This window comes from Rhinoraja longicauda, chromosome 3 (genome assembly GCF_053455715.1).
Source record: "Rhinoraja longicauda isolate Sanriku21f chromosome 3, sRhiLon1.1, whole genome shotgun sequence".
NCBI lineage: Eukaryota > Metazoa > Chordata > Chondrichthyes > Rajiformes > Arhynchobatidae > Rhinoraja > Rhinoraja longicauda.
This window is the reverse complement of record NC_135955.1, coordinates 15,674,415-15,698,910: the sequence shown is the minus strand read 5'-3', so window position 1 is coordinate 15,698,910 and position 24,496 is coordinate 15,674,415. Positions and strand designations below refer to the sequence as shown.

General features: G+C 45.3%; 1 protein-coding gene across 1 annotated transcript; it reads right to left on the bottom strand.

Annotated features, from left to right (window-relative positions):
* Window positions 1–6,191: 6,191 nt before the first annotated feature.
* LOC144592331 (scrapie-responsive protein 1-like) lies at window positions 6,192–16,567 on the bottom strand. The gene is made up of 3 exons (XM_078396860.1): window positions 16,427–16,567; window positions 13,705–13,952; window positions 6,192–7,400 (listed from the first exon to the last, which is right to left on the bottom strand). The coding sequence occupies exons 2-3, from the start codon at window positions 13,938–13,940 to the stop codon at window positions 7,352–7,354; spliced, it is 285 nt and encodes a 94-aa protein (XP_078252986.1). The 5' UTR covers window positions 13,941–13,952; window positions 16,427–16,567; the 3' UTR covers window positions 6,192–7,351.
* Between the last annotated feature and the right edge of the window lie 7,929 nt (window positions 16,568–24,496).

Here is a 24,496-nt window from a genome sequence, read left to right as displayed (position 1 = left end):
TGTTCTCCAGAGATGCTGCCTGACTCACTGAGTTACTCCAGCACTTTGTCTTTTTCTTAGGATTGGAATCAAGTTGTCAACCCCCATAGTTGCTGTTAACTCTGTGCCCAACCTAATGGGCAGGTTAATTACTTGAACAGTGTCATGGAACCTGTTACTTAAAGTTGCTTGAGTGTGGAAAAGGTGACTATCCAAAACACGACATGTACTGTAAACTTAATTTGTAAGAGCTTCAGTATTCACGGTCAGAGGTATGAGTCATGATTATTTTGAATTAAATCTGTAAATTAGTGTCTTGTACGAGTCAGATTGCATGTGGGTGGGGACTATATGGGGGAAAGGTGGGAGAGAGGAAGGGTTATGTACTGTAGCAACCTAAATTTGCATGTGGCATTTATGAACACTTTTTTTCTATTTACTCCAGCTGTGCAATTTATGGTGTGCTTCCTAGATTCAAGAATTTGGCTCTTGAAAGTTGAAGTAAGGTTATTGCTGCCAAGAGCTAAGGCTCGGAGGTCGACGTTGCAAGTGTGGGTCCCACTTTCTGCTGAACTGGGTACTAGTTTCTGCTGAACCAAGGGTACTAAAGCAAACGTTGGATCCTGTGGGGGAAATTTGTCCAGGTTTTCTGCCTTGTGCTGTTAATATGTTAATAGTACAAGTCAGACATATTCCCCAAGGGCAGCTTACAACCCAATGGTATGAAGAAACAAAGAACTGCAGATGCTGGTTTACATAAAAAATAGACATAGTGGATGGAGCGGCATATTGGCGCAGCGGTAGAGTTACTGCCTTCGATCCTGATTACGGATGCTGTCTGTACAGAGTTTGCACGTTGTGCCATGTGAGTTGTCTCCGGGTGCTTCGGTTACCTCCCACATTCCATAGACATACAGGTTTGTAGGCTTTGGTAAAGTTATAAATTGTTCCTAATGTGTAGGATAGTGTTAATGTACAGGGTGATCGCTGGTCGGCGCTGACTTGGTGGGCCTAAAGGTCTGTTTTTTCGCACTGTATCTATGAAGTCTAAAGTGCTGGAGTAACTCAGCGAGTCGGGCAGCATCTCTGGAGAAAAAGGGTGGGTGACGTTTCGGATCGGGACCCTTCTTCAGACTGAAAGTCGAGGGTGGGGAGGGAGAAGGGGGGAATTAGCTCTTCACCTTCCCCACTCCTACTTTCAGTCTGAAGAAAGGTCCCGACCCGAAATGTCACTCATCCTTTTCTCCAGAGATGCTGAGTTACTCCAGCACTTTGTGTCTGCCAATGGTACAAACATTGAATTCCCCTATTTTAGGTTGCTACAGTACATAACCCTTCCTCTCTCCCTCCTTTCCCCCATATAGTCCCCACCCACCCCTCTTCTTTCTCTCTTCCCTTCACACCTCCCCTTCCCTGTGCTCCACCTGGACTTGTACCTGCCCGACCTGAAATGTCCACGTTGACCCGCTGAGTTGCTCCAGCACTTTGTATCTACGATCAATGTGTTACCAGGAATGTAAACTACTGCTCCATTGTTCTGATTATTAAAGTTTGGAACTATCTTGTAAAAGTTGACTAAGGCCTCAACAAGTTAGCTTGAAACAAAGGGAAATTGGCGCACAGCTTGGTTCTACAAATAAATCTTTGCACATTTAATTCTGGGGTGTCAAAATTAAATCAATATAATTGTGCAGCTAAGCATTTTGATAGAAAAAGAATAAAGACTGTTCTCCAGTCTAAAGATGGCCAATCCAAGTTATGGTGATTGTTGCAAACCAAGAAATGTTCATGAACATTGGATCCAACACTAACTTGAAGGTTTCTCTCTCTCTCTTCAATCCCAAATCGTTCTTTAATAATCATCCTGTTTTATGTTGTTCATCCAGCTTCCAAGAAGCATGAAACAGTCCTCTCCATTACCAGTAGAGGTCACACGTTAGCAGTTTGGAGCAGAAAGACAAGCTAAACCTTCTCACAGGATCTGAGAATCTGAGCATCCCTGCATGACTGTGTACTTGACTCTCTCTTCTTTTTACCGTTTAGGTTGTTGCGTAGTGCTTTGACAATACAAGTGGCTGTTTGTATGTTGGACATCCCCAGTCCACTTAGCACCAAAGCTTGATCACGTAGTCTAGGCTGGCACGTTAGTTTTGTTTGGTTTATTGTCATGTGTACTGAGGTACAGTGAAAAGCTTTTGTGCATTCTAACCAGTCAGTGGAAAGTCAATACATGATTACAATCAGGCCATCCCACAGTGTACAGATACATAATAAAGGGAATAATGTTTAGTGCAAGATAAAGTGTAGTCAGGTCTGATTAGCGATAGTCTGAGGGTCTCCAATGAGGTAGATGGTTGCTTGAGACCACTCTCTAGTTGTTGATAGGATGGATCAGTTGCCTGATCACAGCTGGGAAGAAACTGTCCCTGAATGTGGAGGTGTGTGTTTTCACACTTCTGTACCTCTTGCCTATTAATGCTCTTCAAGGTGGATTGCTGCATAAAGGGAGGTGACACCTTTCACATGAGATGCTCGAGGACCCTAACTTTCAGGTTCATATGGAATGTCTTTTTCTGGTCTGTCTGTAATGATCTTAGTTAATAGTCTAGCTACAACGGTTCATGTCCACAGCCTCCCACAGCTCTCGAGTACACTTCATAGAAACACAGATACATAGACAACAGGTGCAGGAGTAGGCCATTCGGCCCTTCGAGCCAGCACCGCAATTCAATGTGATCATGACTGATCATCCACAATCAGTACCCCGTTCCTGCCTTCTCACCATATCTCTTGATTCTGCTAGCCCGAAGAGCTCTATCTAACTCTCTTTTGAATGCTTCCTCCTACCCTGCCTACTGAAATCTTGGGTTTAGTTTAGTCTATTGTCACGTGTACCGAGGTACAGTGAAAACCTTTTTTTGTTGCGTGCTATCCAGACAGAGGATTGACTATAAATGATTTGGAGCGGCAAAGTGGTACAGCCCAGAGACCCGGGTTTGATCCTGACTACGGGTGCTGTCTGTACGGAGTTTATATGTTCTCCCTGTCACTGCGTGGGTTTTGTCCTGATTCCTCCCTCGCCCCAAAGATGTGCAGTTTGCAGATTTATTTGCTCTGGTAACATTGTACATTTTCCCGAGTGTGTAGGATGGTGCGCGTGTATGGGTGTGGTCGCTGGTTGGGACAGGCTCAGTGGGCCGAAGGGCCTGTTTCCATTGCTGTGTCTCTAAAGTCTAAAGTATAAATTACAATCAAGCTGTCCAATGTTCAGATAAAGGAAATAAAGTTTAGTGCAAGGTAAAGTCCAATTAAAGATAGTCCGAGTGTCTCCAATGAGATAGTTGGTAGATGGGCCTGTTACAGGAGGCAGGGTGGGAAGAAGTATATTCAAGAGTACAATCGCTCATTTGTTCTGATGATGATACATTCTGGATGGGAGCCTCTGAAATGAACCAATGCTTCCCCTCGTGTTATGGACAGTCTTTTTAGATTTAGAGATATAGCGCGGAAACAGGCCCTTCGGCCCACCGGGTCCGCGCCGCCCAGCGATCCCTGCACATTAACACTATCCTACACACCCTAGGGACAATTTTTTTTACATTTGCCCAGCCAATTAGACCTACATACCTGCACGTCTTTGGAGTGTGGGAGGAAACCGAAGATCTCGGGGAAAAAACCCATGCAGGTCACGGGGAGAACGTACAAACTCCATACAGACGGCGCCTGTAGTCAGGATCGAACCTGAGTCTCAGGCGCTGCATTCGCTGTAAGGCAGCAACTCTACTGCTGCGCCACCATGCCGCCCACAATTATATCTCATCTATCCCCACCTCTTCTCTCGCACTGTACTCAGGGCAAAGCAAGGCCAAAGTCAACTTTGGTCTCACCACTCAATTGTGCACTCAACTCTGCATTTAACTGATCCTCCATCATTTTATTCAGCCCCAAATGTGTGAAGATGTCCTGAGAATTTTAAATTCTGTTTTGTTAAATACATTTGAATTGCTGGAGAGAGACTGACAGCAGGAATTCTTGCTAATTCCTATGAACCAGTTCTTTGGAATCTAAATGGCACTATTCACGCTCCTGTTAAATTGAGCTTAGCAGAATAAAGTGTAAACAGGACTATAATGGGGCTTTAATGGTTCACTGGACAATGAAATCCTTTTTTGCATAGCCTACACATGTGCAAGGCGCCATAATTTTAGCACCAATTGTTCAAAGCAAAAGTCCAAAGTCTGGTCCACATGCTGGATGTTCTGGAGCGCCCCTGATCCAGGTAAGCCCCAGATTGCCACAGGGCCTTCTCTGTCACCCTCGCTCGGCCTGCGAACCGACGTCTTTCTCCTCTTTATGTGTGTGCCGACCATTCAGTTGCAGCTCCTTTTCTGGAGCTTTACCATCATCTTTCGAATGACTGCGAAGACTTATTTCATGCAACCAAAATCCAATGGACTGCAGATGCTGCAATCCTGAGCAAAAAAAAAAGCAACTAATACTGGAAGAAGGGTCTCGACCCAAAACGTCGCCCATTCCTTATCGCCAGAGATGCTGCCTGTCCAGTTGAATTACTCCAGCATTTTGTGTCTATTGGGAGGAACTCAGTTGGTCAGGAGAGAAATGGACAGGTGACATTGGGACTCTGCTTCCAAAATCCAATGATTAATTTCGGTACCTGACCCTACCTCAGATAAGAGCTGCTGGAATCTATACCTCCAAACACGTCAGATAGCAAAGAAATGCAGCAATAATAATGGGGGGAAAGTAAACTGGAAATGTAAACCCTAGAGGCAGAAAATCTGTTGGAAGTTATAATAAAACTAAGGGAAAGATGCTTTTTTATCGCCCTTTTGCCTCCATATTTTCTTCAGCTTTATTCTTAATAGCACTAACTTTATTGCGATAGGAACAACTTCAGAAAAATCCACCATTCCTACCTTCTAACATGCACTTGCAGAGTTCTTTTTCTTTCCCCCCCCTAGTAAATTCCGATTCAATTCATCTAATTTACGTCTAATTAACCTTCATTAATCCATAGTCTTCAGCATCCCCTCTCAAGTCAACTCCAATACCACTAATGATTTCACATCTCTCCTGCCCTTTAGCCCGTCATTGACCTTTATATTGTCTCTCCCCATGTTTATTTGCCACTTTCATCTCCAAGTTCTCTAGCGGTCTGAGTAAATGTCCCAACTGAGTGAGACAGGGCGGCACAGTGGCGCAGCTTTGGAGGGTGGCCCATTGTTGCATGAAAGTGACGGCACAGGTAGACAGGGTGATGAAGCGAGCATTTGCTCAGGGTATTGAGCATAGGATTATCATGACTACACATGCTGTCTGTACGGAGTTTGTACATTCTCCCTGTGACTTTGTGGGTTTTCTCCCACACTCCAAAGACGTGTCGGCTTCTAGGTTAATTGGTTTTGGTAAGTTGTAAAAAAATTGACCCCAGTATGGAAGGACAGTGTTAGTGCACAGGGTGATTGCTGATCGGCACACACTCGGTGGGCCAAGTGGTCTTTTTCGGCACTGTATCTCTAAACTAAACTAATCCAAAGACTCAAACCATTGCCTGGTCCTTCCCCCCGCCCCCAGATGCTGCCTGACCGGCTGAGTTCCTCCAGCACTTTGTGTTTTGCTCAAGATTTTACCATCTGCAGTTCCTTGTGTCTACATTTCCCAAGTTTTTATCGGTTCAAACATAAAATCCGCCAATGCCATTATTTGCTTCCCTTTCTGTGGGTGCTGCCTGACCTGTTGAGTATTTCATAGAGTCATACAGTGTGGAAACAGGCCCCTTCAGACCAATTTGCCCACACTGACCAACATGTCCCATCTACACTAGTCTTACCTGCCAGCATTTGGCCCATTCCCCCTCTAAACCTTTCCTATCCATGTACCCATTCAAATGTTTCTTAAATACTACGATAGTAGCTGTCTCAACTACCTCCTCTGACAACTCATTCCATACACCCACCATCTTTTGTGTTTTAAAATAAGTTCTTGCATGTGCTGTGCTATTTCTGAAAGGCTTTCAGTGCATTCTGACCCTTATATTCACCATAGTTCTTCACCTACTGTAGAGCCTTGGGAGCTGTAGCCATTTTTTGTTGTTGTTTCTTAGCCCTAATATGCTTGTGCAGCAAATGAAGCACAGTAAATTAAACACAACAATTGAAATGTATTCAGTAATTTTATTAAATCATAAAACAATTACAATACAAAACTTATTATATAGTAAGAAAATTTTAGCATTTGATGGTAAATGGTGTCTGTTATGCTTCAAGGCCGCATTTAAAACATTTTAGTATCAGAACTTGTAAAGGTTACTTGAAAGATTACATTAAAATAAGTACAATAGCCGACATTGATAATAGAGTGTACAACATTAGAACGTAGTAATACTGATGTACAAACGCAGTAAGCCCTTGTTTTAATGGACCCCTTTATAATGGATTTTGGTTATAGCGGACGGACCTGCCGACGCTACCCCTGGCTCCCCACCCTCCCTAATTGCTTATTTACAGAGACCAATTAACCTACAAACCTGCCCGTATTTGGAATATGGGAGGAAACTGGAGCACCCGGAGAAAACCCACGTGGTCACGGGGCGAACGTACAAATTCTGCCCAGCCAGCAGCACCCGTAGTCAGGATCGAACCCGGCTCTCTGGCGCTGTGAGGCAGCAGCTTGACCAGCTGCATCACAAAGCCACAGTGCGGCTTTTGGTTTGAGCATTAGCAGGTCGAAAGGAAGCGAGCCATGAAACCCTCTCTCAGCAACTCTACCATTTGAAAAATTGTAACATACAAAGAGATGGATTGGAGGAGACATGGGGCACATGCAGGAGGAGGAGATTAATTTAACATGGCATCATGTTCAGCATGGACATTGTGGGACAAAGGTGCCTGTTAATGTGCTGCACTCTTCTACATTCTGTTAACTGCGAATAGCCTATGTACCCTTTTGGGCTAGAAAAGACATGATGGACCAAATAACCATCTGTCCTGTAAATTTCTGCAATTCCATATAATTCATTATGATAAAGATCAGTCTTTAAGGGCATTGAGTGAAAAATTATACTTTTAAAATAAAACTGATGTGGCCAATAATTTGTCATAAAAGGTAGACGAAGATTAGTATGATTAACTGAAATAAACATCCATAAGAATGTGTATATATTTGTTTACATTGTATAAATGGAGTAAACAGACATAGAAAATAATTAAGTTTATATCCATTATATTGTGTGGCATTAGTTATATTGTACACGTGTTCAAGAAAACAACATGTATAATGGGATGCATTTAACCCTCCACCTGATTCCAGATGATCATCAGTTTTCGCTCTGCTGTTAAATCGCTTTTTATTGTTAGTTGCAAGGAATCACAAAAGAAATCTTTGGTCCAAAGAAAATGTCCCTGAAACACAACAAGGTTGACCGGGTCACATGAAGAGCCATTACACGTTTGCAGTTTCTTCAAAGAACACATTAAAGCTTTGATGAATGTGAGTGGCAGTGAGTAGTTCCGTGTTAGACCCAGGAGTTGTTCTAATACATGGTGCTGCTCATTGAAGGGAAGTCGTTAACACTAGCAAACTTAATCTTTTGCACTAGGTTTCAGTCTTGCAACCTGAATACATGGCTCCACCTGTGCGACTGGGGAACCTTAAATTACTTAAAATTATATCAAACAATTGTACAGACGCAAAGTGCTGGAGTAACTCAGCACCATCTATGTGTGTTACTGTGCAGGAATTGCTGGTCGGTGTGGACTCGGTGGAACCAAGGGCCTGTTTCCGCACCGTATGTCCAAACTATCTCTAAACTAGGCTCGCTCTGCCATGACCTTCTGGATCTCCCGGTTGCTCACCATTTTAACTCCTCTTCCCATTCCCACGCTGACCTTTCTCACCTGGGCCTCCTCCGTTGCCAGGGTGAGGCAACACCCAAACTGGAGGAACAGCACCTCATATTCTGCTTGGGCAGTTTACAACCCAGTGGTCTGAGCATTGAATTCTCCAATTTTGTGTAACTACAAATCTCATCTCCCCCTCCCTACTTCCCTAGCCCCACCCTTCCTCCCCTGTGCCACACCTATCTCTCCCCTCCACCTACATTCCTTCCTCTAACTTCACAATTTGCAGCGCTTCAAACCTTTCGTCTCGCACCTTCTCTCTTTTCACCCTTAACCTTTGTCCAACTTTCCACCTATCACCCCCCCCCCCCCTCCCCCTTACCAGTATCAATCTATGACCTGCCTGGCTTTGTCCTGCCCCTCTTCTCCCCACCTCCCCAAGCCCCCATCTCCACAATCAACCTGAAGAAGGGTCCTGACCCGAATGTGCTTGTGTTTGGTTCACAGTATGTGAAACTTCTCCAGCGGTTGTATTTTGTCACATTCCTCCTGGGCAAACTGAAAGGTCTCATAAATCTGCTGAGCGGCCGGGCCTGCTATGTGGAGGAATGTTGCACACCACATCTTATCTGGCTTACTCGGCAATTCTGTTGCCGTCTCGTTCAGCTGGAATGCCCTTATCCAGTCCTTATAATTCTTGGCCAAGTTCCCTTGCATGGAGAGTAGTCCCGGTGGCTTGAGTCCAGACATTCTTTTCTTTAGTTCCTTTTATCTTCTGACACCATGTAATGTCCGCTGTAAGACCCTGTTGTGGCTAGCACATTGAATATACGCCCGACATCTTGTAAGAAGATTTTAATAATGATCCTTCACCAGGAAACTTCTAGAAAGTCACCTGACCTCAGTCACGAGGCACAAGCACATTGGCCAGCTTCTGCTCTTGGCCTCAAGGGGGCACTGGCATTTATATTGCATCTACATCACAATACCTATCCATGTTCTCCAGAGATGCTACCTTACCCACTGAGTTACTCCAGCAATTAGTGCCTTTTAAAAATGTAATTTGGTGTTGCTCAGTAATTTATAAATGGCTATATGTATAGTATATGGAAAGATAAACATTTGCGCAATGAGCTGGGAAGAGGAATAAGTTAAATTTTAAAAATAATCTACATTAGCTCAAGGGGAGATAACAGGTGTCCATGCTTTGTGCTCAACCATGTGACAGGAAGTTTGTCATGAGCATCTAAGTTTTATTTTAATGGATCCATTTTTCATTCATTATGGGTTACTTGCACGGGGGAAGTAGTGCAAATAGCAACGTCCAATAATGAAATTAGAAGAATTTTCTACTTTAATTTGAAACCCAAAAAGTTGTGAGAATATAAAACTGGTCACCAGAGGAAGTGGCTGATGTATAACAGAATTCATTTAGGAGCAGTCTGGATCAGTAAAGGAATCAACTGCCACACAATTTAGTTTAGTAGCTTAGTTTATTTTGGCTTTAATTTTGTTTTAGAGACACAGCATCTAAACAGCCCTTCGGCCCACCAAGTCCACGCTAACCAATGGTCATCCATGCATTAGTTCTATCCTACACACAAGGGCCAATTTACAGAAGCCAATTAGCCTACAAACCTGGACGTCTTTGGCACATGGGAGGAAACCGGAGCACCCGGGGAAAACCACGCGGTCACAGGGAGAACGTCCAAACTCCATGCAGACAGCACCCATCGTCAGTATTGAACCTGGGTTCCTGGAGCTTTGAGGCAGCAACTCTACTGCTGTGCAAATGTGCCGCCCACTGACAGAGATAGACAAGGGAAAAATGGGAGGAGGCTCAGATGAAGCAGAAATGATAGCATGGATAGACTGGGCTGAATGGCCAGTTTAGTGGCATCCCATAGAAGCCATTCAATGACAATGCCAAAGAGGTGTGTACGAGGGAGAAGATTCAACCACATGATGAATTTATGTGAAAAGAACTGAATCAGTTTAATTAATGAAGGGGCGTGAACTTAATTTAAATCGCATGGCCCTAAATGAGGAGAAATGGTTTACTTGTACATTTGCCGTCACATAAAACGGACTCATTTTTCTCTGTTTTGTTAGCTACCAAATTGTAACCTGTAGCCAGTACCAGATTTTGTCTTCATTTAAAAGATTTCCTTTTATTAATTACATTTCTTGCTGGTTTTCTGATAGTCCAATCAAGAGCCATCCATCACGGGAGCAACACATTACTCACCCCAAAAGCACAGAGGCTTTGAATGCCATGAATGAACACAGTGTGCTGGATGTAGGCATATCCCCTGTCCAAACTTGGACAGCGATGTACCTCTGTGTTCCAAAGGGAGGGAAACGTCATTAAGCCTCATGTGGACGATGCCCAGTGATCTTCATTTACACAGCACTCTTTGTCTGTCAAAACATCCTCAAGGGTCTTCATCTGAGGGACTGTCAAACAATGCATGACGGCGAGGCACATAAGATGATAACGCATGAGGGAAACAATTATATCTCTGCATGAGTTCCAGCACACTCCGCCAACCTCTCTGTGGGTATAACTAAACACTGTTCTGTTTTAGTTTAGAGCTTAGTTTAGAGACACAGCTGGAAACAGGCCCTTCGCCTCACTGAATCCGCGTCAACCAATAATCACCTGTACACTAGTGATAGACAAAATGCTGGGGTAACTCAGCGGGTCAGGCAGCATCTCTGGGGAAAAGCAACAGGTGACGTTTCGGGTAGAGACCCTTCATGTCCTTCAGTCTGATGAAGGATCTCGACCCGAAACATCACCTATTGTTTTTCTCCAGAGATGTAGCCTGACCCGCTGATTTACTCCAGCATTTTCTGCTTATCTTCAGTGTAAACCAGCGCCTACAGTTCCTTCCTACGCACCTGTACACTAGTTCTATGTTATTTCAGTTTTGCATCCGACACACTAGGGGCAATTTACAAAAGCCTATTAACCCACAAACCTGCATGTCCTTAAAATGTGGGTGGAAACTGGAGCACCTGGAGAAAACCCATGTGGGTCACAGGGGGAACATGTGAACTCCGTGCAGACAGCACCCATGGTCAGGATTGGACCCGGGTCTCTGGTGCTCTCTGTGAGGCCTCTCTGCGTCATCATAGATTTGATTACAAGGGGATTTTGGGGTCCAAGTCCAAACCTTCCTTAAAGTGGCAGCACGGTAAATAGCGTGGGTACAGAAGGCAAATTATATGCTTGCCTTCAGTGGTCGGGGCATTGAATATAAGAGTCAGGAAGTCTTGAGGCAGCTCTGTCAGACATTGGATAGGCCGTATTTGGAGTATTGCGTGAATTCTGGTCGCCCCATTACAGGGAGGATGTGGTGGCTTTGGAGAGGGTGCTGAAGAGGTTTACCAGAATGCTGCCTGGATTAGGGGGTATTAACCGCAAGGAGTGGTTAGACAAACTTGGAATGTTTTCTCTGGAACGCCGGAGGTTAAGAAGGTCCCTGATAGAATAATATTTAATTATGAGAGGCATAGATAGGGTAGACAGTCAGATCCTTTTTCCCCACAGTGGAAATGTCACAGACGAGAGGGTGTAGCTATAAGGTGAGAGGGACAAAGTTTAAGAAGAAGTTTTTCCAACACACAGGGTGGTGAGTACCTAGGTAGTGGGTAGAGACAAATATGATAGTTGTATTTGGAAGGCTCTTTTTACAGACTCTTGGATGCAGGTGGATGAGGCTAATTTATCTTGGCATCACATTTGGCACAGACATTATGGGCGGAAGGACACGTTCCTGTGCTGTACTGTTCTATGTTCTGTCATGTGGCGTCTAACTTTCGCAAATTGCTCAGCTTACCTATCGTTAAGTCAACCTAAAAATGTGAGTCAGAGAGTCTTACAGCGTAGAAACAGGCCCTTCAGCCCAACTTGCCCACGCTGGGCAACATGTCCCACCTACACTCGTCCCACCTACCCACGTTTGGCCCATATCCCTCTAAACCTGTCCTGTCTAAATGTTTCTTAACATTGCAATAGTCTCTGCCTCAACTACCTCCTCCGGCAACTCATTCCATACACCCACCACCCTTTGTGTGAAAACATTACCCCTCAATTTCCTATTAAATCTTTCACCCTTCACCTTCGACCTATGCCCACTGGTTCTTGATTCCCCTACTCTGGGGAAGAGTCTACCCAACCTATTCCTCTCATGGTATTGTACACCCCTATAAAATCACTTCTCGTCCTCCTGTGCTCCAAGGAACAGAGTCCTAAGCTTACTCAAGCTCTTCCTATAGCTCAGGCCCTCGAGTCCTGATATCTCATATCCTGCATATCTTGGAAGCCATGCCAGTGGTGAAATTTACCATTGCTGGCACAGTCCTGTCTCAATTGAGGAGAAGGAGTTTGGAAACCTCAGGCCTGACACAAGGGCGGCACGGTGGCGCAGCGGTAGAGTTGCTGCCTTACAGCGAATGCACCGCCAGACACTCAGGTTCGATCCTGACTACGGGCGCCGTCTGTACGGAGTTTGTACATTCTCCCCGTGACCTGCGTGGGTTTTCTCCAAGATCTTCGGTTTCCTCCCACTCTCCAAAGACGTGCAGGTTTGTAGTTTAATTGACTGGGTAAATGTTTTTTTTTAAATGTCCCTAGTGGGTGTAGGATGGTGTTAATGTGCGGAGATCGCTGGGCGGTGCGGACTCGGTTGGCCGAAGGGCCTGTTTCCGCGCTGTATCTCTAAATCAAATCAAGACTCATGGGCAGTGGTGAACCCTGTATGCGTCCAAGATCTGGACTACCTACAGCAGGATCTCAAGCCTCAGGAAGGATGCCAGCAATTATCTCTCCACAAATTCCTCCATATCCATTGGAAGGATAAATGAAGCAACCTCTCCCAGGCCAACATCGGCAGCAGCAAGGTGTTAGTTAAGTTCCCCTGACGCCATTTGCCAGCCACATAATTCACATCGGATAACCCCCCCCCCCCTCTCCCTAGAGTAGTCACACTGGGTGCTCTGTCACGAGGTGATGACCAGCTAATCGAGGAAAGAGTTTCAAGTATACACTCAAAACCTCGGAAAGAAAGTGCAACAATTCCACTGCTACGTGGGAATCTCTGACCAATGACTACGGGTGGAGATGGAACATTTACAATGATGCTGAAAATCTCAAGTCCATGCAGAGCGAGTGGTCAGAGGCCCTTGAGAGATACAGCATGGAAAGAGTTGAAAGGGACCTGAGGGGCAACTTTCTCATGCACAGAGGGTGGTGCATACATGGAACGAGCTGCCATTGGAAACGGGAGAGGCAGAGACAATTATGACATTTAAAAGACAGATCCGTGGATAGGAATGACGATAAGACATGGGGGTAGAATAGCCCATCGGGTCTACTCCCCCATTCAATCATGGCTGATCTATTTTTCCCTCTCACCCTATTCTCCTGCCTTCTCTCTATAACCTTTAATGCCCTTCCGAATCAAGAGCCTCTTAATCTTTGCCTTAAAAATCTTGGCCTTCACCACTGTCTGTGTTAATTAATTCCACAGATTCGCCACCCTCTTGAGGGTATATGGGCCAAGGGGATGTGTTTGGTTGGGCAACTGGGTCGGCAGGGCCGAAGGGCCTGTTTCCATGCTGTTTCACTCTGTAAGATCGGAAGTGATAGGAGAAGAATTAGGCCATTTGGCCCATCAGGTCTAATCTGCCATTCAATCATGGCTGATCTATCCCTCCCTCTCAACCCCATTCTCCTGCCTTCTCCCCATACGTAGTAATCAAGAAACTGTCCATCTCTGCCGTAAAAAATATGCACTGGTGGTTTACTATACGATTCCACGGAGCAAGACGCGGTAGGCGGCCGAACCAACTGACTTACTTGGGGCAGCAGAGCAACTCCCGAAAATTGCAATAGCAGACCACGTCGCAACTATCTCCGTCCCAGAAGTGGTCCGTCAGACCATGGTCAATGGGGCGCAAGTGATCAGTCCCTTGGGGAATATTATGGCAGCTTCGACCCCTCAGCATCTTTTTGTAGCATGACATGCGGCTGGAGGGCATGGCTTGGGCAGCGAGCAAGAAGCTGAGGAGCATTAGAACAAAGAATCTCTTCATCCTTCACACCGCCTGCAGAGCAAGACAAAGTCCTTCACCGACGGGCATATCCGCAGAAAAAAAACATAGAAAACATCGAAAAAATAGGTGCAGTAATAGACCATTCGGACCCGAAATGTCACCCATTCCTTCTCTCCTGAGATGCTGCCTGACCTGCTGAGTTACTCCAGCATTTTGTGAATAAATACCTTCGATGTGTACCAGCATCTGCAGTTATTTTCTTATAATATGATTATGGCTGATCATCTAAAATCAGTACCCCGTTCCTGCTTTTTCCCCATATCCCTTGATTCCTTTAGCCCTAAGAGCTAAATCTAACTCTCTTGAAAACATCTAGTGAATTGGCCTCCACTGCCTTCTGTGGCAGAGAATTCCACAGATTCACAACCCTCTTGGTGAAGATGTTTTTCCTCATCTCAGTCCTAAATGACCTACCCCTTATTCTTACATTGTAACCCTGGTTCTGGGCTCCCCTAACATCGGGGACATTTTTCCTGCATCTAGCCTGTCAAATCCTTTAAGAATTTTATATGTTTCTATAAGTTCCCCTCTCATCTTTCTAAATTCCAGTGAATACAAGCCCAGTCGCTCCATTCTTTCACCATATGTCAGTCCCGCTATCCTGAGAATTAACCCGGTGAACCTACACTGCACTCCCTCTATAGCAATAATGTCCTTCCTCAAATTAGGAGACCAAATTTGCACACAATACTCCAGGTGCAATCTCACCAGGGCCCTGTACAACTGCAGTAGGACCTCCTGCTCCTAAACTCAAACCTCTCGCAATGAAGGCCAACATGCCATTAGCTTTCTTCACTGCCTGCTGTACCTGCATGCCTACTTTCAGTGACTGAGGTACAAGCACACCCAGGTCTCGTTGTACCTCCCCTTTTCCTAATCAAACATCATTCAGATAATAATCTGCCTTCCAGTTCTTGCCACCAAAGTGGATAACCCCACATGTATCCACATTATACTGCATCTGCCATGCATCTGCCCACTCACCCAATCTATCCAAGTCACCCTGCAGCCTCATAGCATCCTCCTTGCAGCTCACACTGCCACCCAGCTTTGTGTCATCCGCAAACTTGGAGATGTCACATTTAATTCCCTCGTCTAAATCGTTAATATATTTTGTAAATAACTGGGATCCCAGCACCGAGCCTTGCAGCACCCCACTAATCATTGCCTGCCATTCTGAAAAGGAACCATTAATTCCTACTCTGTGCTTCCGGTCTGCCAACCAGTTCTCTATCCATGTCAATACCCTACCCCCAATACCATGTGCTCTAATTTTGCACACTAATCTCTTGTGTGGGATCTTGTCAAAGGCTTTTTGAAAGTCCAGATACACCACATCCACTGGCTCTCCTTTATCCATTCTACTTGTTACATCCTCAAAAAAATCCAGAAGATTAGTCAAGCATGATTTCCCCTTCATAAATCCATGCTGACTTTGACCGATCCTGTCATTGCTTTCCAAATGCTCTGCTATAACATCCTTAACAATCGACTCCAGCATCTTCCCCATTGCCGATGTAAGGCTGACTGGTATATATATAATTGCCTGTTTTCTCTCTCCCTCCTTTCTTAAAAAGTGGAGTTACATTGTCTACCCTCCAGTCCACAGGAACTGATCCAGAGAATCTAAAGAAGCTTTTAGAGTCTGTTTTTATATTCCCCGCAAGCTTTCTTTCATGCTCTTTTTTTGCCCCTCTTAATGAACCCCTTTGTCCTCCTCTGTTGATTTCTCCCAGTCCTCCGGTTTGCTGCTTCCTCTGGCCAATTTATATGCCTTTTCCTTGGTCCGTAGACACAAAAGAAATGCAACGAGGTGTGGGTTTTCCAATCTCATGGCAACAATAGAATAATTTTGCTTTCTCTTCTCTGTTTCCCCAAATATATATATTTTTAACATCAAGACAGTTAACGGATTGAAATCCCACCATTGATTCAGATACAATGCCTTATCTGTCCATCTATCAAAAGACTTTGAATTATACATTATTAACTAGAAACAGACCCTTTAAAGGCGAATAATCTTAGCACTCAGGTAAAACCCTTGGTTAATCGATAGTCAATCTGAATCAGTCTGGGTGTCTAAAACCTAGCTACCCATTCACCTAGACATCTAAATTTACAGAATATAAAATGTGTGTCTCAAAACATTCTTGGTCAAATTGAAATGAAAGAGTATAATTGCCTTTCAGATATTAAATGTTGTTTGAAGGATAACATAGATATATCAATAATAGCCATCTGCAAACTGACAATTATTAATATCATTGCTTTTAGCCTTTAGAAGATCTTTAAATAATATATAATTTTTTTTGGAAGGAGCAATATTAATATGAATTCAGCTGCCAAGGTGTAATGGCTGCGAGTGGTATTTTCCCCCACCCTCACCACCTCCCACGATCTGAGGATATTAGGAACGTTTATTTAGAAGGTAAGTTAAATAAATATGTGGTTTAGAGGTCTCTTACCTTTGTGAAGGGATGCGAGTCAGCAGCTGAGGCGTCTGGGGTTGTGAGCGGACAGATTCTCCCACTCACTCTGCCTGGGTTTGCAAAGGCACAGCAACAAACGGAGCTTTGTGTTACTGGGGTTGCAGCCAAGCCTTTGAGTCACTCTCTCACTACCACCACCCCCCCCCCCCCCCCCCCCACTTCTCCTCCTCCCCAGCTATCCTGCGATAAGAGTCAGCAACTCATTTCAACAAGGATTCAGGGAGAGGAGGGGCAATACGTGTGCAGAAAGACAGAATTAACTTAACTCTGGGACCAACCCAGTTGGACTATATAAGACTCTACTCCCCTACCCTTCGGTCGCTTGCTGCTCTCTGTTAGTGTTTTCTGCTTACTAAGTTTAAAAATCAGAATTAAAATGCATCCAATTGAAAGCTGGGCTTTGATTCCCCCAACTGATTTTGAATAAATAGGTTTATTTTATGAATTTTAAAAAATAAATAAAAATACTACTGAAAAAGAACAGTTGCAAGGAAATATTTCGGGGGTAGCTTGTGTTTTAAGTTTGAAAATCGGAATTAAAAATGTATTCAGTTGAAAGTTGGGCTTTGATTTCCCCTCACTGATAGTTTTTTGTTGTATTATTTGAAAACCACTGGAAAAAAAAACAGTGTCAAGGAAATGTTTCAGGGGTGGCAGCAAGTTTGAACCCCCACTTAGCGGGCCTGCATTTCACGATGATCTGATTGCACTATTCCATATTGCAGGGGGTGGGGGATAAACAAATGCACTATTTGTTTTAGGAAAAGTAGAGGTTTCTTATGGTTCACGTGCTTTCAGTCTAGATTTTCCGAACAGTTGTCACTTTCTCTCTGCGTCGTTGCTTTTTATTTTGCATATCTTTCATTAATTTGTTCTATTAATCTCTCTACATCACCGTCTAAATCTCTCCAGCTTCCCTTTCCCCCTGACACTCTCAGTCTGAAGAAGGGTCTCGACCCGAAACGTCGCCCATTCCTTCTCTCCTGAGATGCTGCCTGACCTGCTGAGTTATTACTCCAGCACTTTGTGAATAAACACCTTCGATTTGTACCAGCATCTGCAGTTATTTTCTTATACTCTCAGTCTGAAGACGGGTCTCGACCCGAAAAGTCACCTATTCCTGTTCTCTCCAGAGATTCTGCCTGGCCGCGCTGAGTTACTCCAGCATTTTGTGTGGGACATGGGACAAAAAAAAAGGAGGCTTCGTGGCACAACCGTGTTGGAACAAGAAGTTCTAGACGTGGCTGGCAGCACCCGGCACCATTCCAGGGTGGAACAAGGAGGGGGGAAGGAAGGAGCCCAACCAGAAAGGTATTGTGCAGAAACAAAGAATTGCAGATGCTGGTTTATAGCAAAGACAGAGACACAAAGCGTTGGAGTAACTCAGCGGGTCAGGCAGCGTCTCTGGAGATCCCCCTGTCTCCGGGGATGCCCCCCTCTTACCCCAGCACTTTGTGACCGACCAGAAAGCAATGATTTATTTGTGTGTGTGTTCCCTGGGTTCAGATAATGATGGGGAGCAGTAGCTTTGTGCGGTGTTGTTTTTAAACTCCCAGATATCTGTTCAAGGGAAGCAACGCTCGTAGGGGAAGAAAAAAAAAGTTTGGCGTGCAGATCCTGACATCTTCCGAAAAAATGATTCGCTGAAAAATAAAAACTGAACGAGTCATCGGAAAAGCTGAGATGTGTTTTTGTTACTGGGGGATGGGGGGGAAAAGGAGAGACCCTCTGCCCTCTGCTGGCTGTACGAGAGGCAGAGCAAGGCTACCCACATGCGAACCCAAGACTTACTTTCACATGTATAATGTAAGAAAATAACTGCAGATGCTGGTACAAATCGAAGGTATTTATTTCACAAAGTGCTGGGGTAACTCAGCAGGCCAGGCAGCATCTCAGGAGAGAAGGAATGGGTGACGTTTCGGGTCGAGACCCTTCTTCAGACTGAAAGACTTTCACATGACTTAAGATAGACACAAAATACTGGAGTAACTCAGCTGGAGGATGTAACTAGGAAAATTGACAGGGGAGAGCCGGTGGATGTGGTGTACCTTGACTTTCAGAAAGCCTTCGACAAGGTCCCACATAGGAGATTAGTGGGCAAAATTAGAGCACATGGTATTGGGGGTAAGGTACTGACATGGATAGAAAATTATAAGAAAATAACTGCAGATGCTGGTACAAATCGAAGGTGTTTATTCACAAAATGCTGTAGTAACTCAGCAGGTCAGGCAGCATCTCAGGAGAGAAGGAATGGGTGATGTTTCGGGTCCATCTCTCCTGAGATGCTGCCTGACCTGCTGAGTTACTCCAGCATTTAGTGGATAGAAAATTGGTTCTCAGACAGAAAGCAAAGCGTGGGGATAAATGGGTCCCTTTCAGAGTGGCAGGCAGTGACTAGTGGGGTACAGCAAGGCTCGGTGCTGGGACCGCAGCTATTTATAATATACATTAATGACTTGGATGAAGGGATTCAAAGTAACATTAGCAAATTTGCAGATGATACAAAGCTGGGTGTGAACTGTGAGGAAGATGCTATGAGGTTGCAGGGTGACTTGGACAGGTTGTGTGAGTGGGCGGATGCATGGCAGATGCAGTTTAATGTGGATAAGTGTGAAGTTATCCACTTTGGTGGTAAGAATAGGAAGGCAGATTATTATCTGAATGGTGTCAAGTTAGGAAAAGGGGACGTACAACGAGATCTGGGTATCCTAGTGCATCAGTCACTGAAAGGAAGCATGCAGGTACAGCAGGCAGTGAAGAAAGCCAATGGAATGTTGGCTTTCATAACAAGAGGAGTTGAGTATAGGAGCAAAGAGGTCCTTCTGCAGTTGTACAGGGCCCTAGTGAGACCGCACCTGGAGTACTGTGTGCAGTTTTGGTCTCCAAATTTGAGGAAGGATATTCTTGCTATTGAGGGCGGGCGGCATAGGTTCACTAGGTTAATTCCCGGAATGGCGGGACTGTCATATGTTGAAAGACTGGAGCGACTAGGCTTGTATACACTGGAATTTAGAAGGATGAGAGGGGATCTTATCGAAACATATAAGATTATTAAGGGGTTGGACACGTTAGAGGCAGGAAACATGTTCCCAATGTTGGGGGAGTCCAGAACCAGGGGCCACAGTTTAAGAATAAGGGGTAGGCAATTTAGAACGGAGATGAGGAGAAGCTTTTTCAGTCAGGGAGTTGTATATCTGTGGAATTCTCTGCCTCAGAAGGCAGTGGAGGCCAATTCTCAATGCATTCAAGAGAGAGCTAGATAGAGTTCTAAAGGATAGCGGAGTCAGAGGGTATGGGGAGAAGGCAGGAACGGGGTACTGATTGAGAATGATCAGCCATGATCACATTGAATGGTGGTGCTGGCTCGAAGGGCCGAATGGGCTACTCCTGCACCTATTGTCTATTGTCTATTGTTTCTTAAAATATTAACCTGTAAAGCAGTTTGAGGAAATTAAACACAAAACTCTGAGTGCAGTTTACCTTAGCGAGGAATTAAAATATGAATTTCTATGTTACCTGGCTCTGGAGGTAGTGGAAATGTCAGGTAACTATCTAGAACTGCTTAGAGGTCATGAATAGAGTCGTTCAAAAACCCCCCCAAAATCAATTTGAAGATTGCATATAGCTGCTTAAATGCACTCTGTGCTCCACAATCTACGGAAAATTTAATTAATAGGCGACACGGTCTTGTGGGTGAGTTCCTTTGAGGTTTTTTGTTCAAGTCGAGAAGAGGAAAAAAGAGTAATTTGAGAACTTCACTCCAGCCCATCACTCCATATATAACTATATCTGAGGACAACAGATCCTTATTCAGGCAGACATTTTCCAAGGAGGCTCCCAAAACCCTTTCAGCTGCAAATTGTCAATTCCCAATAGTTTTCCTCCACCTGGGATACTCTCTGTCTGTGACTTTAGTCTTTAGAGATGCAGCACAAAAACAAGCCCATTGGCCCTCTGAGTCCATGTCGACCAGCGATCACCTCGTACTCCAGTACTATCCATGCACTAGGGGGAATTTTACAATCTTACCGAAGCCAATTAACCTACAAACCTCTATGTCTTTGGAGTATGGGAGGAAACTGGGCAAGGGGAGGTAACCCGCTGGGAGAACATACAAACTGGGCAAGGGGAGGTAACCCGCTGGGAGAACATACAAACTCTGTACAGAAAGCACCCGACCGTGGTCAAAATGCATCCTGGGTATTTGGCGCTGTAAGACAGCAACTCTACCGCTGCGACTCCCTGTTGAGGCAGACATTTTCCAAGAGACCCCAAAGCCTTCTGAGCTGAAAATGTTCAACTCCCGAAAGTTTTCCACCATCTAGATAAAGCTAGATAGAGCTCTTAATGATAGCGGAGTCAGGGGGTATGGGGAGAAGGCAGGTACAGGTTACTGATTGTGAATGATCAGCCATGATCACATTGAATGGCGGTGCTGGCTCGAAGGGTCGAAAGGCCTACTCCTGCACCTATTGTCTATTGAGTAATTTAGTCATTCAGACTGAAGAAGGGTCTCGATCCCAAGATGCTGCCTGGCCCACTGAGTTCCTCCAGCTTTTTGTGTCTACCTTCGGTGTAAACCAGAATCCGCAGTTCCTTCCTGGACTTTCAGATCACTTGTTGTTTCAGACCTGAAACCCTATGGAGACATTTTGGAGAAACAAGGAAGTGCAGCGCTGATTTACAAAAAGAAACACATATTCTAAACGTTGTGTGTGGAAAAGAGCTGCAAATGCTGGTATATACCGAAAATAGACATAAAGTGCTGGTGTAACTCAGTGGGTTAGACAGTATCTCTGGAGAAAAAGAAAAAGAAAGGTCCCGACCCGAGACGTCACCTATATCTTTCTCTCCAGAGATGCTGCCTGACCTTACTGAGTTACTCCAGCATGTTGTGTCCTTTGTATTAATCAGCATCTGCAGTTCTTTGTTTTTACACAATCCTTCCTCAGGCTTCCCAATTCACAACTCTTCTAACCTTATCACACAGCTTTTGTATTGTCATCTTTGGCCTTTGTCCAAATGACTCCCCCCCCTCCCCCCACCCTCCCCTCACCTGTATCTATCATTTGCCAGGCTTTGTCCTGCCCCTACAATTCCAGCTTTCTTCCCTCTCCCCCACCACCACCACCACAATCAGTCTGAAGAAGGGTCCTGACCTGAAAAATCATCTATCCTTCTTCTCCAGGGAACCCACTGAGTTACTCGAGCACTTTGATGGAATTTGTAGTCTACGTTTGTCAAAAACATGAACCAATTTGCTCACAATCAGCTCCTAAATGTATAATTTATGTTTGTGTGTGTCATATGAGTCTACGCACCTGTGATGCTACTGCAAGCAAGATTTCCATTTACCTCTACCTCACCGAACATGTGTAAGTGCCAATAAACCTGACTCTACTGAAGGTTTGCAGACAACATCAAAAATAGTGTCATTGAGGACCTCGAGGAAGGCCTGTGAAAGGATACATGTAAAAAGACACAAAGTGCTGGAGTAACTCATGGGTCAGTCAGCATCTCTGAAGAACATGGATTGAGACCGTTCTCAAAACATCATCTATCCATGTTCCTGAGCGATGCTGCCTGTCCCGCTAAATTTTATGACCGTTGAAAAATTAATTTCCCTCCTGGGATGAAGTTCCATCATATCGTATCGTATCCATGCCCTAAGCTTCTCTGCCTTACCCATCAGGCCCCTTGCATTTAAATTTATTCACAAAATGCTGGAGTAACTCAGCAGGTCAGGCAGCATCTCGGGAGAGAAGGAATGGGTGACGTTTCGGGTCGAGACCCTTCTTCAGACTGATGTCAGGGGGGCGGGACAAAGGACTGATGTCAGGGGGGCGGGACAAAGGAAGGATATAGGTGGAGACAGGAAGATAGAGGGAGATCTGGGAAGGAGGAGGGGAAGGGAGGGACAGAGGAGCTATCTAAAGTTGGAGAAGTCGACGTTCATACCACCGGGCTGCAAACTGCCCAGGCGAAATATGAGGTGCTGTTCCTCCAATTTCCGGTGGGCCTCACTATGGCACTGGAGGAGGCCCATGACAGAAAGGCCAGACTGGGAATGGGAGGGGGAGTTAAAGTGCTCAGCCACCGGGATATCAGTTTTGTTAATGCGGACCGAGCGCAGGTGTTCAGCGAAGCGATCGGCGAGCCTGCGCTTGGTTTCGCCGATGTAAATAAGTTGGCATCTAGAGCAGCGGATGCAATAGATGAGGTTGGAGGAGGTGCAGGTGAACCTTTGTCTCACCTGGAAAGACTGTTTGGGTCCTTGGATGGAGTTGAGGGGGGAGGTAAAGGGACAGGTGTTGCATCTCGTGCGGTTGCAGGGGAAAGTGCCCGTGGATGGGGTGGTTTGGGTAGGAAGGGACGAGTGGACCAGGGAGTTACGGAGGGAACGGTCTCTGCGGAACGCAGAGAGGGGAGGGGATGGGAAGATATGGCCAGTGGTGGGGTCCCGTTGTAGGTGACGGAAGTGTTGGTGGATGATATGTTGGATCCGCTGGCTGGTGGGGTGGAAGGTGAGAACGAGGGGGATTCTGTCGTTGTTGCGAGTGGGGGGAGGGGGAGCAAGAGCGTTAGCTGCTCTCTCGCTGCTCCCCCTCTGTGATTTCTCCTGCCCTCCTACTCTACGACCACATCTTGACCCAGATTCGCTACCACAGCCACATCTGGTACATGCTCCCTTGCATTTAAATATGTGCAGTTTAAACCAACCCTCTTTCCTCGCTCTCTGCCTTTCATCTGTCTATTCTGTCCACTAAACTTTCTCTCATCACCCTCCATACCAACTTCTAACCTCTTACCTGCCTCAGTCCTGTTTAAGATCCCATCCCCCTGCCAATCTAGTTTAAACCCACCCGTACAGCATTAGCAAATCTGCCTGCCGGGACATTGGTGCCTCTCCAGTTAACCCATCTCTCTTGCACAGGTCACTCCTTCCCCAGAGGAGATCCCAATGGTCGAGGAGTCTCAGTCCCTACCCCCTGCACCAATCCTCAACCACACATTCATCTCCCCTATCTTACTGTTCTTATCCTCATTAACACGTGGCACTGGAAGCAATCCCGAGATCACTACCCTAGAGAACCTAATTTTCAACTTTTTACCTGACTCCCTACACTCATACGGCAAAACCTCCTTCCTTTCCTTACTGATATCATGTGTGCCAACATGCTCAATGACTTCCAGCTGCTCCCCTTCCCTTTTGAGAATGTCTCGCAGCTGCTCCGAGACATCCTGGACCCGGGCACCAGGGAGGCAGCACACCACCCTTGAGTCAGTATTAATTGTGTGAGATGGTATCACAGAACATCCGTCGGAGAGAGGAGAGAGCAGAGATGAGGAAAAAAAAATTCAGTCAGAGAGTTGTGAATCTGTGGAATTCTCTGCCTCAGAGGGCAGTGGAGGCCAATTCTCTGAATACATTCAAGAAAGAGATAGATAGAGCTCGTAAGGATAGCGGGGTCAGGGGGTATGGGGAGAAGGCAGGAACGGGGTACTGATTGAGAATGATCAGCCATGATCACATTGAATGGCGGTGCTGGCTCGAAGGGCCGAATGGCCTACTCCTGCACCTATTGTCTATTGTCTATTGTCTATTGAGAACTTCTTCAAAGCAGGCACACCATGAGGAGATTTCGCAGTGGAGAAGTTAAAATGTGGGAACAAGGAACTGCCGATGATGGTTTACAGAAAACATAAAGTGCTGGAGTAATAAGTCAGGCAGCATCCCAGGAGAACATGGATAGGTGACATTTTGGGTCGGGATGAATTGCTTGAGAAGCCGGGGCATGGCGCCCTCATGTGTTTGATTTTATCACTAGCGTTGACTTTAGTTTTGAGAAACAGTGGGGAAAAGGCCCTTCGGCCCACCAAGTCCACGCAGACCAGCTATCACCATACATCAGCACTATCTTACACACTAGGAACAATTTTCGATTGTTTCCACAGGCAAGTAACCTCCAAACCTGCATGGTTTTGGAATATGGGAGGAAAGCCGAGCACCGGGAAAAAACCCAGGCGGTGAGAGGGAGAAGATAC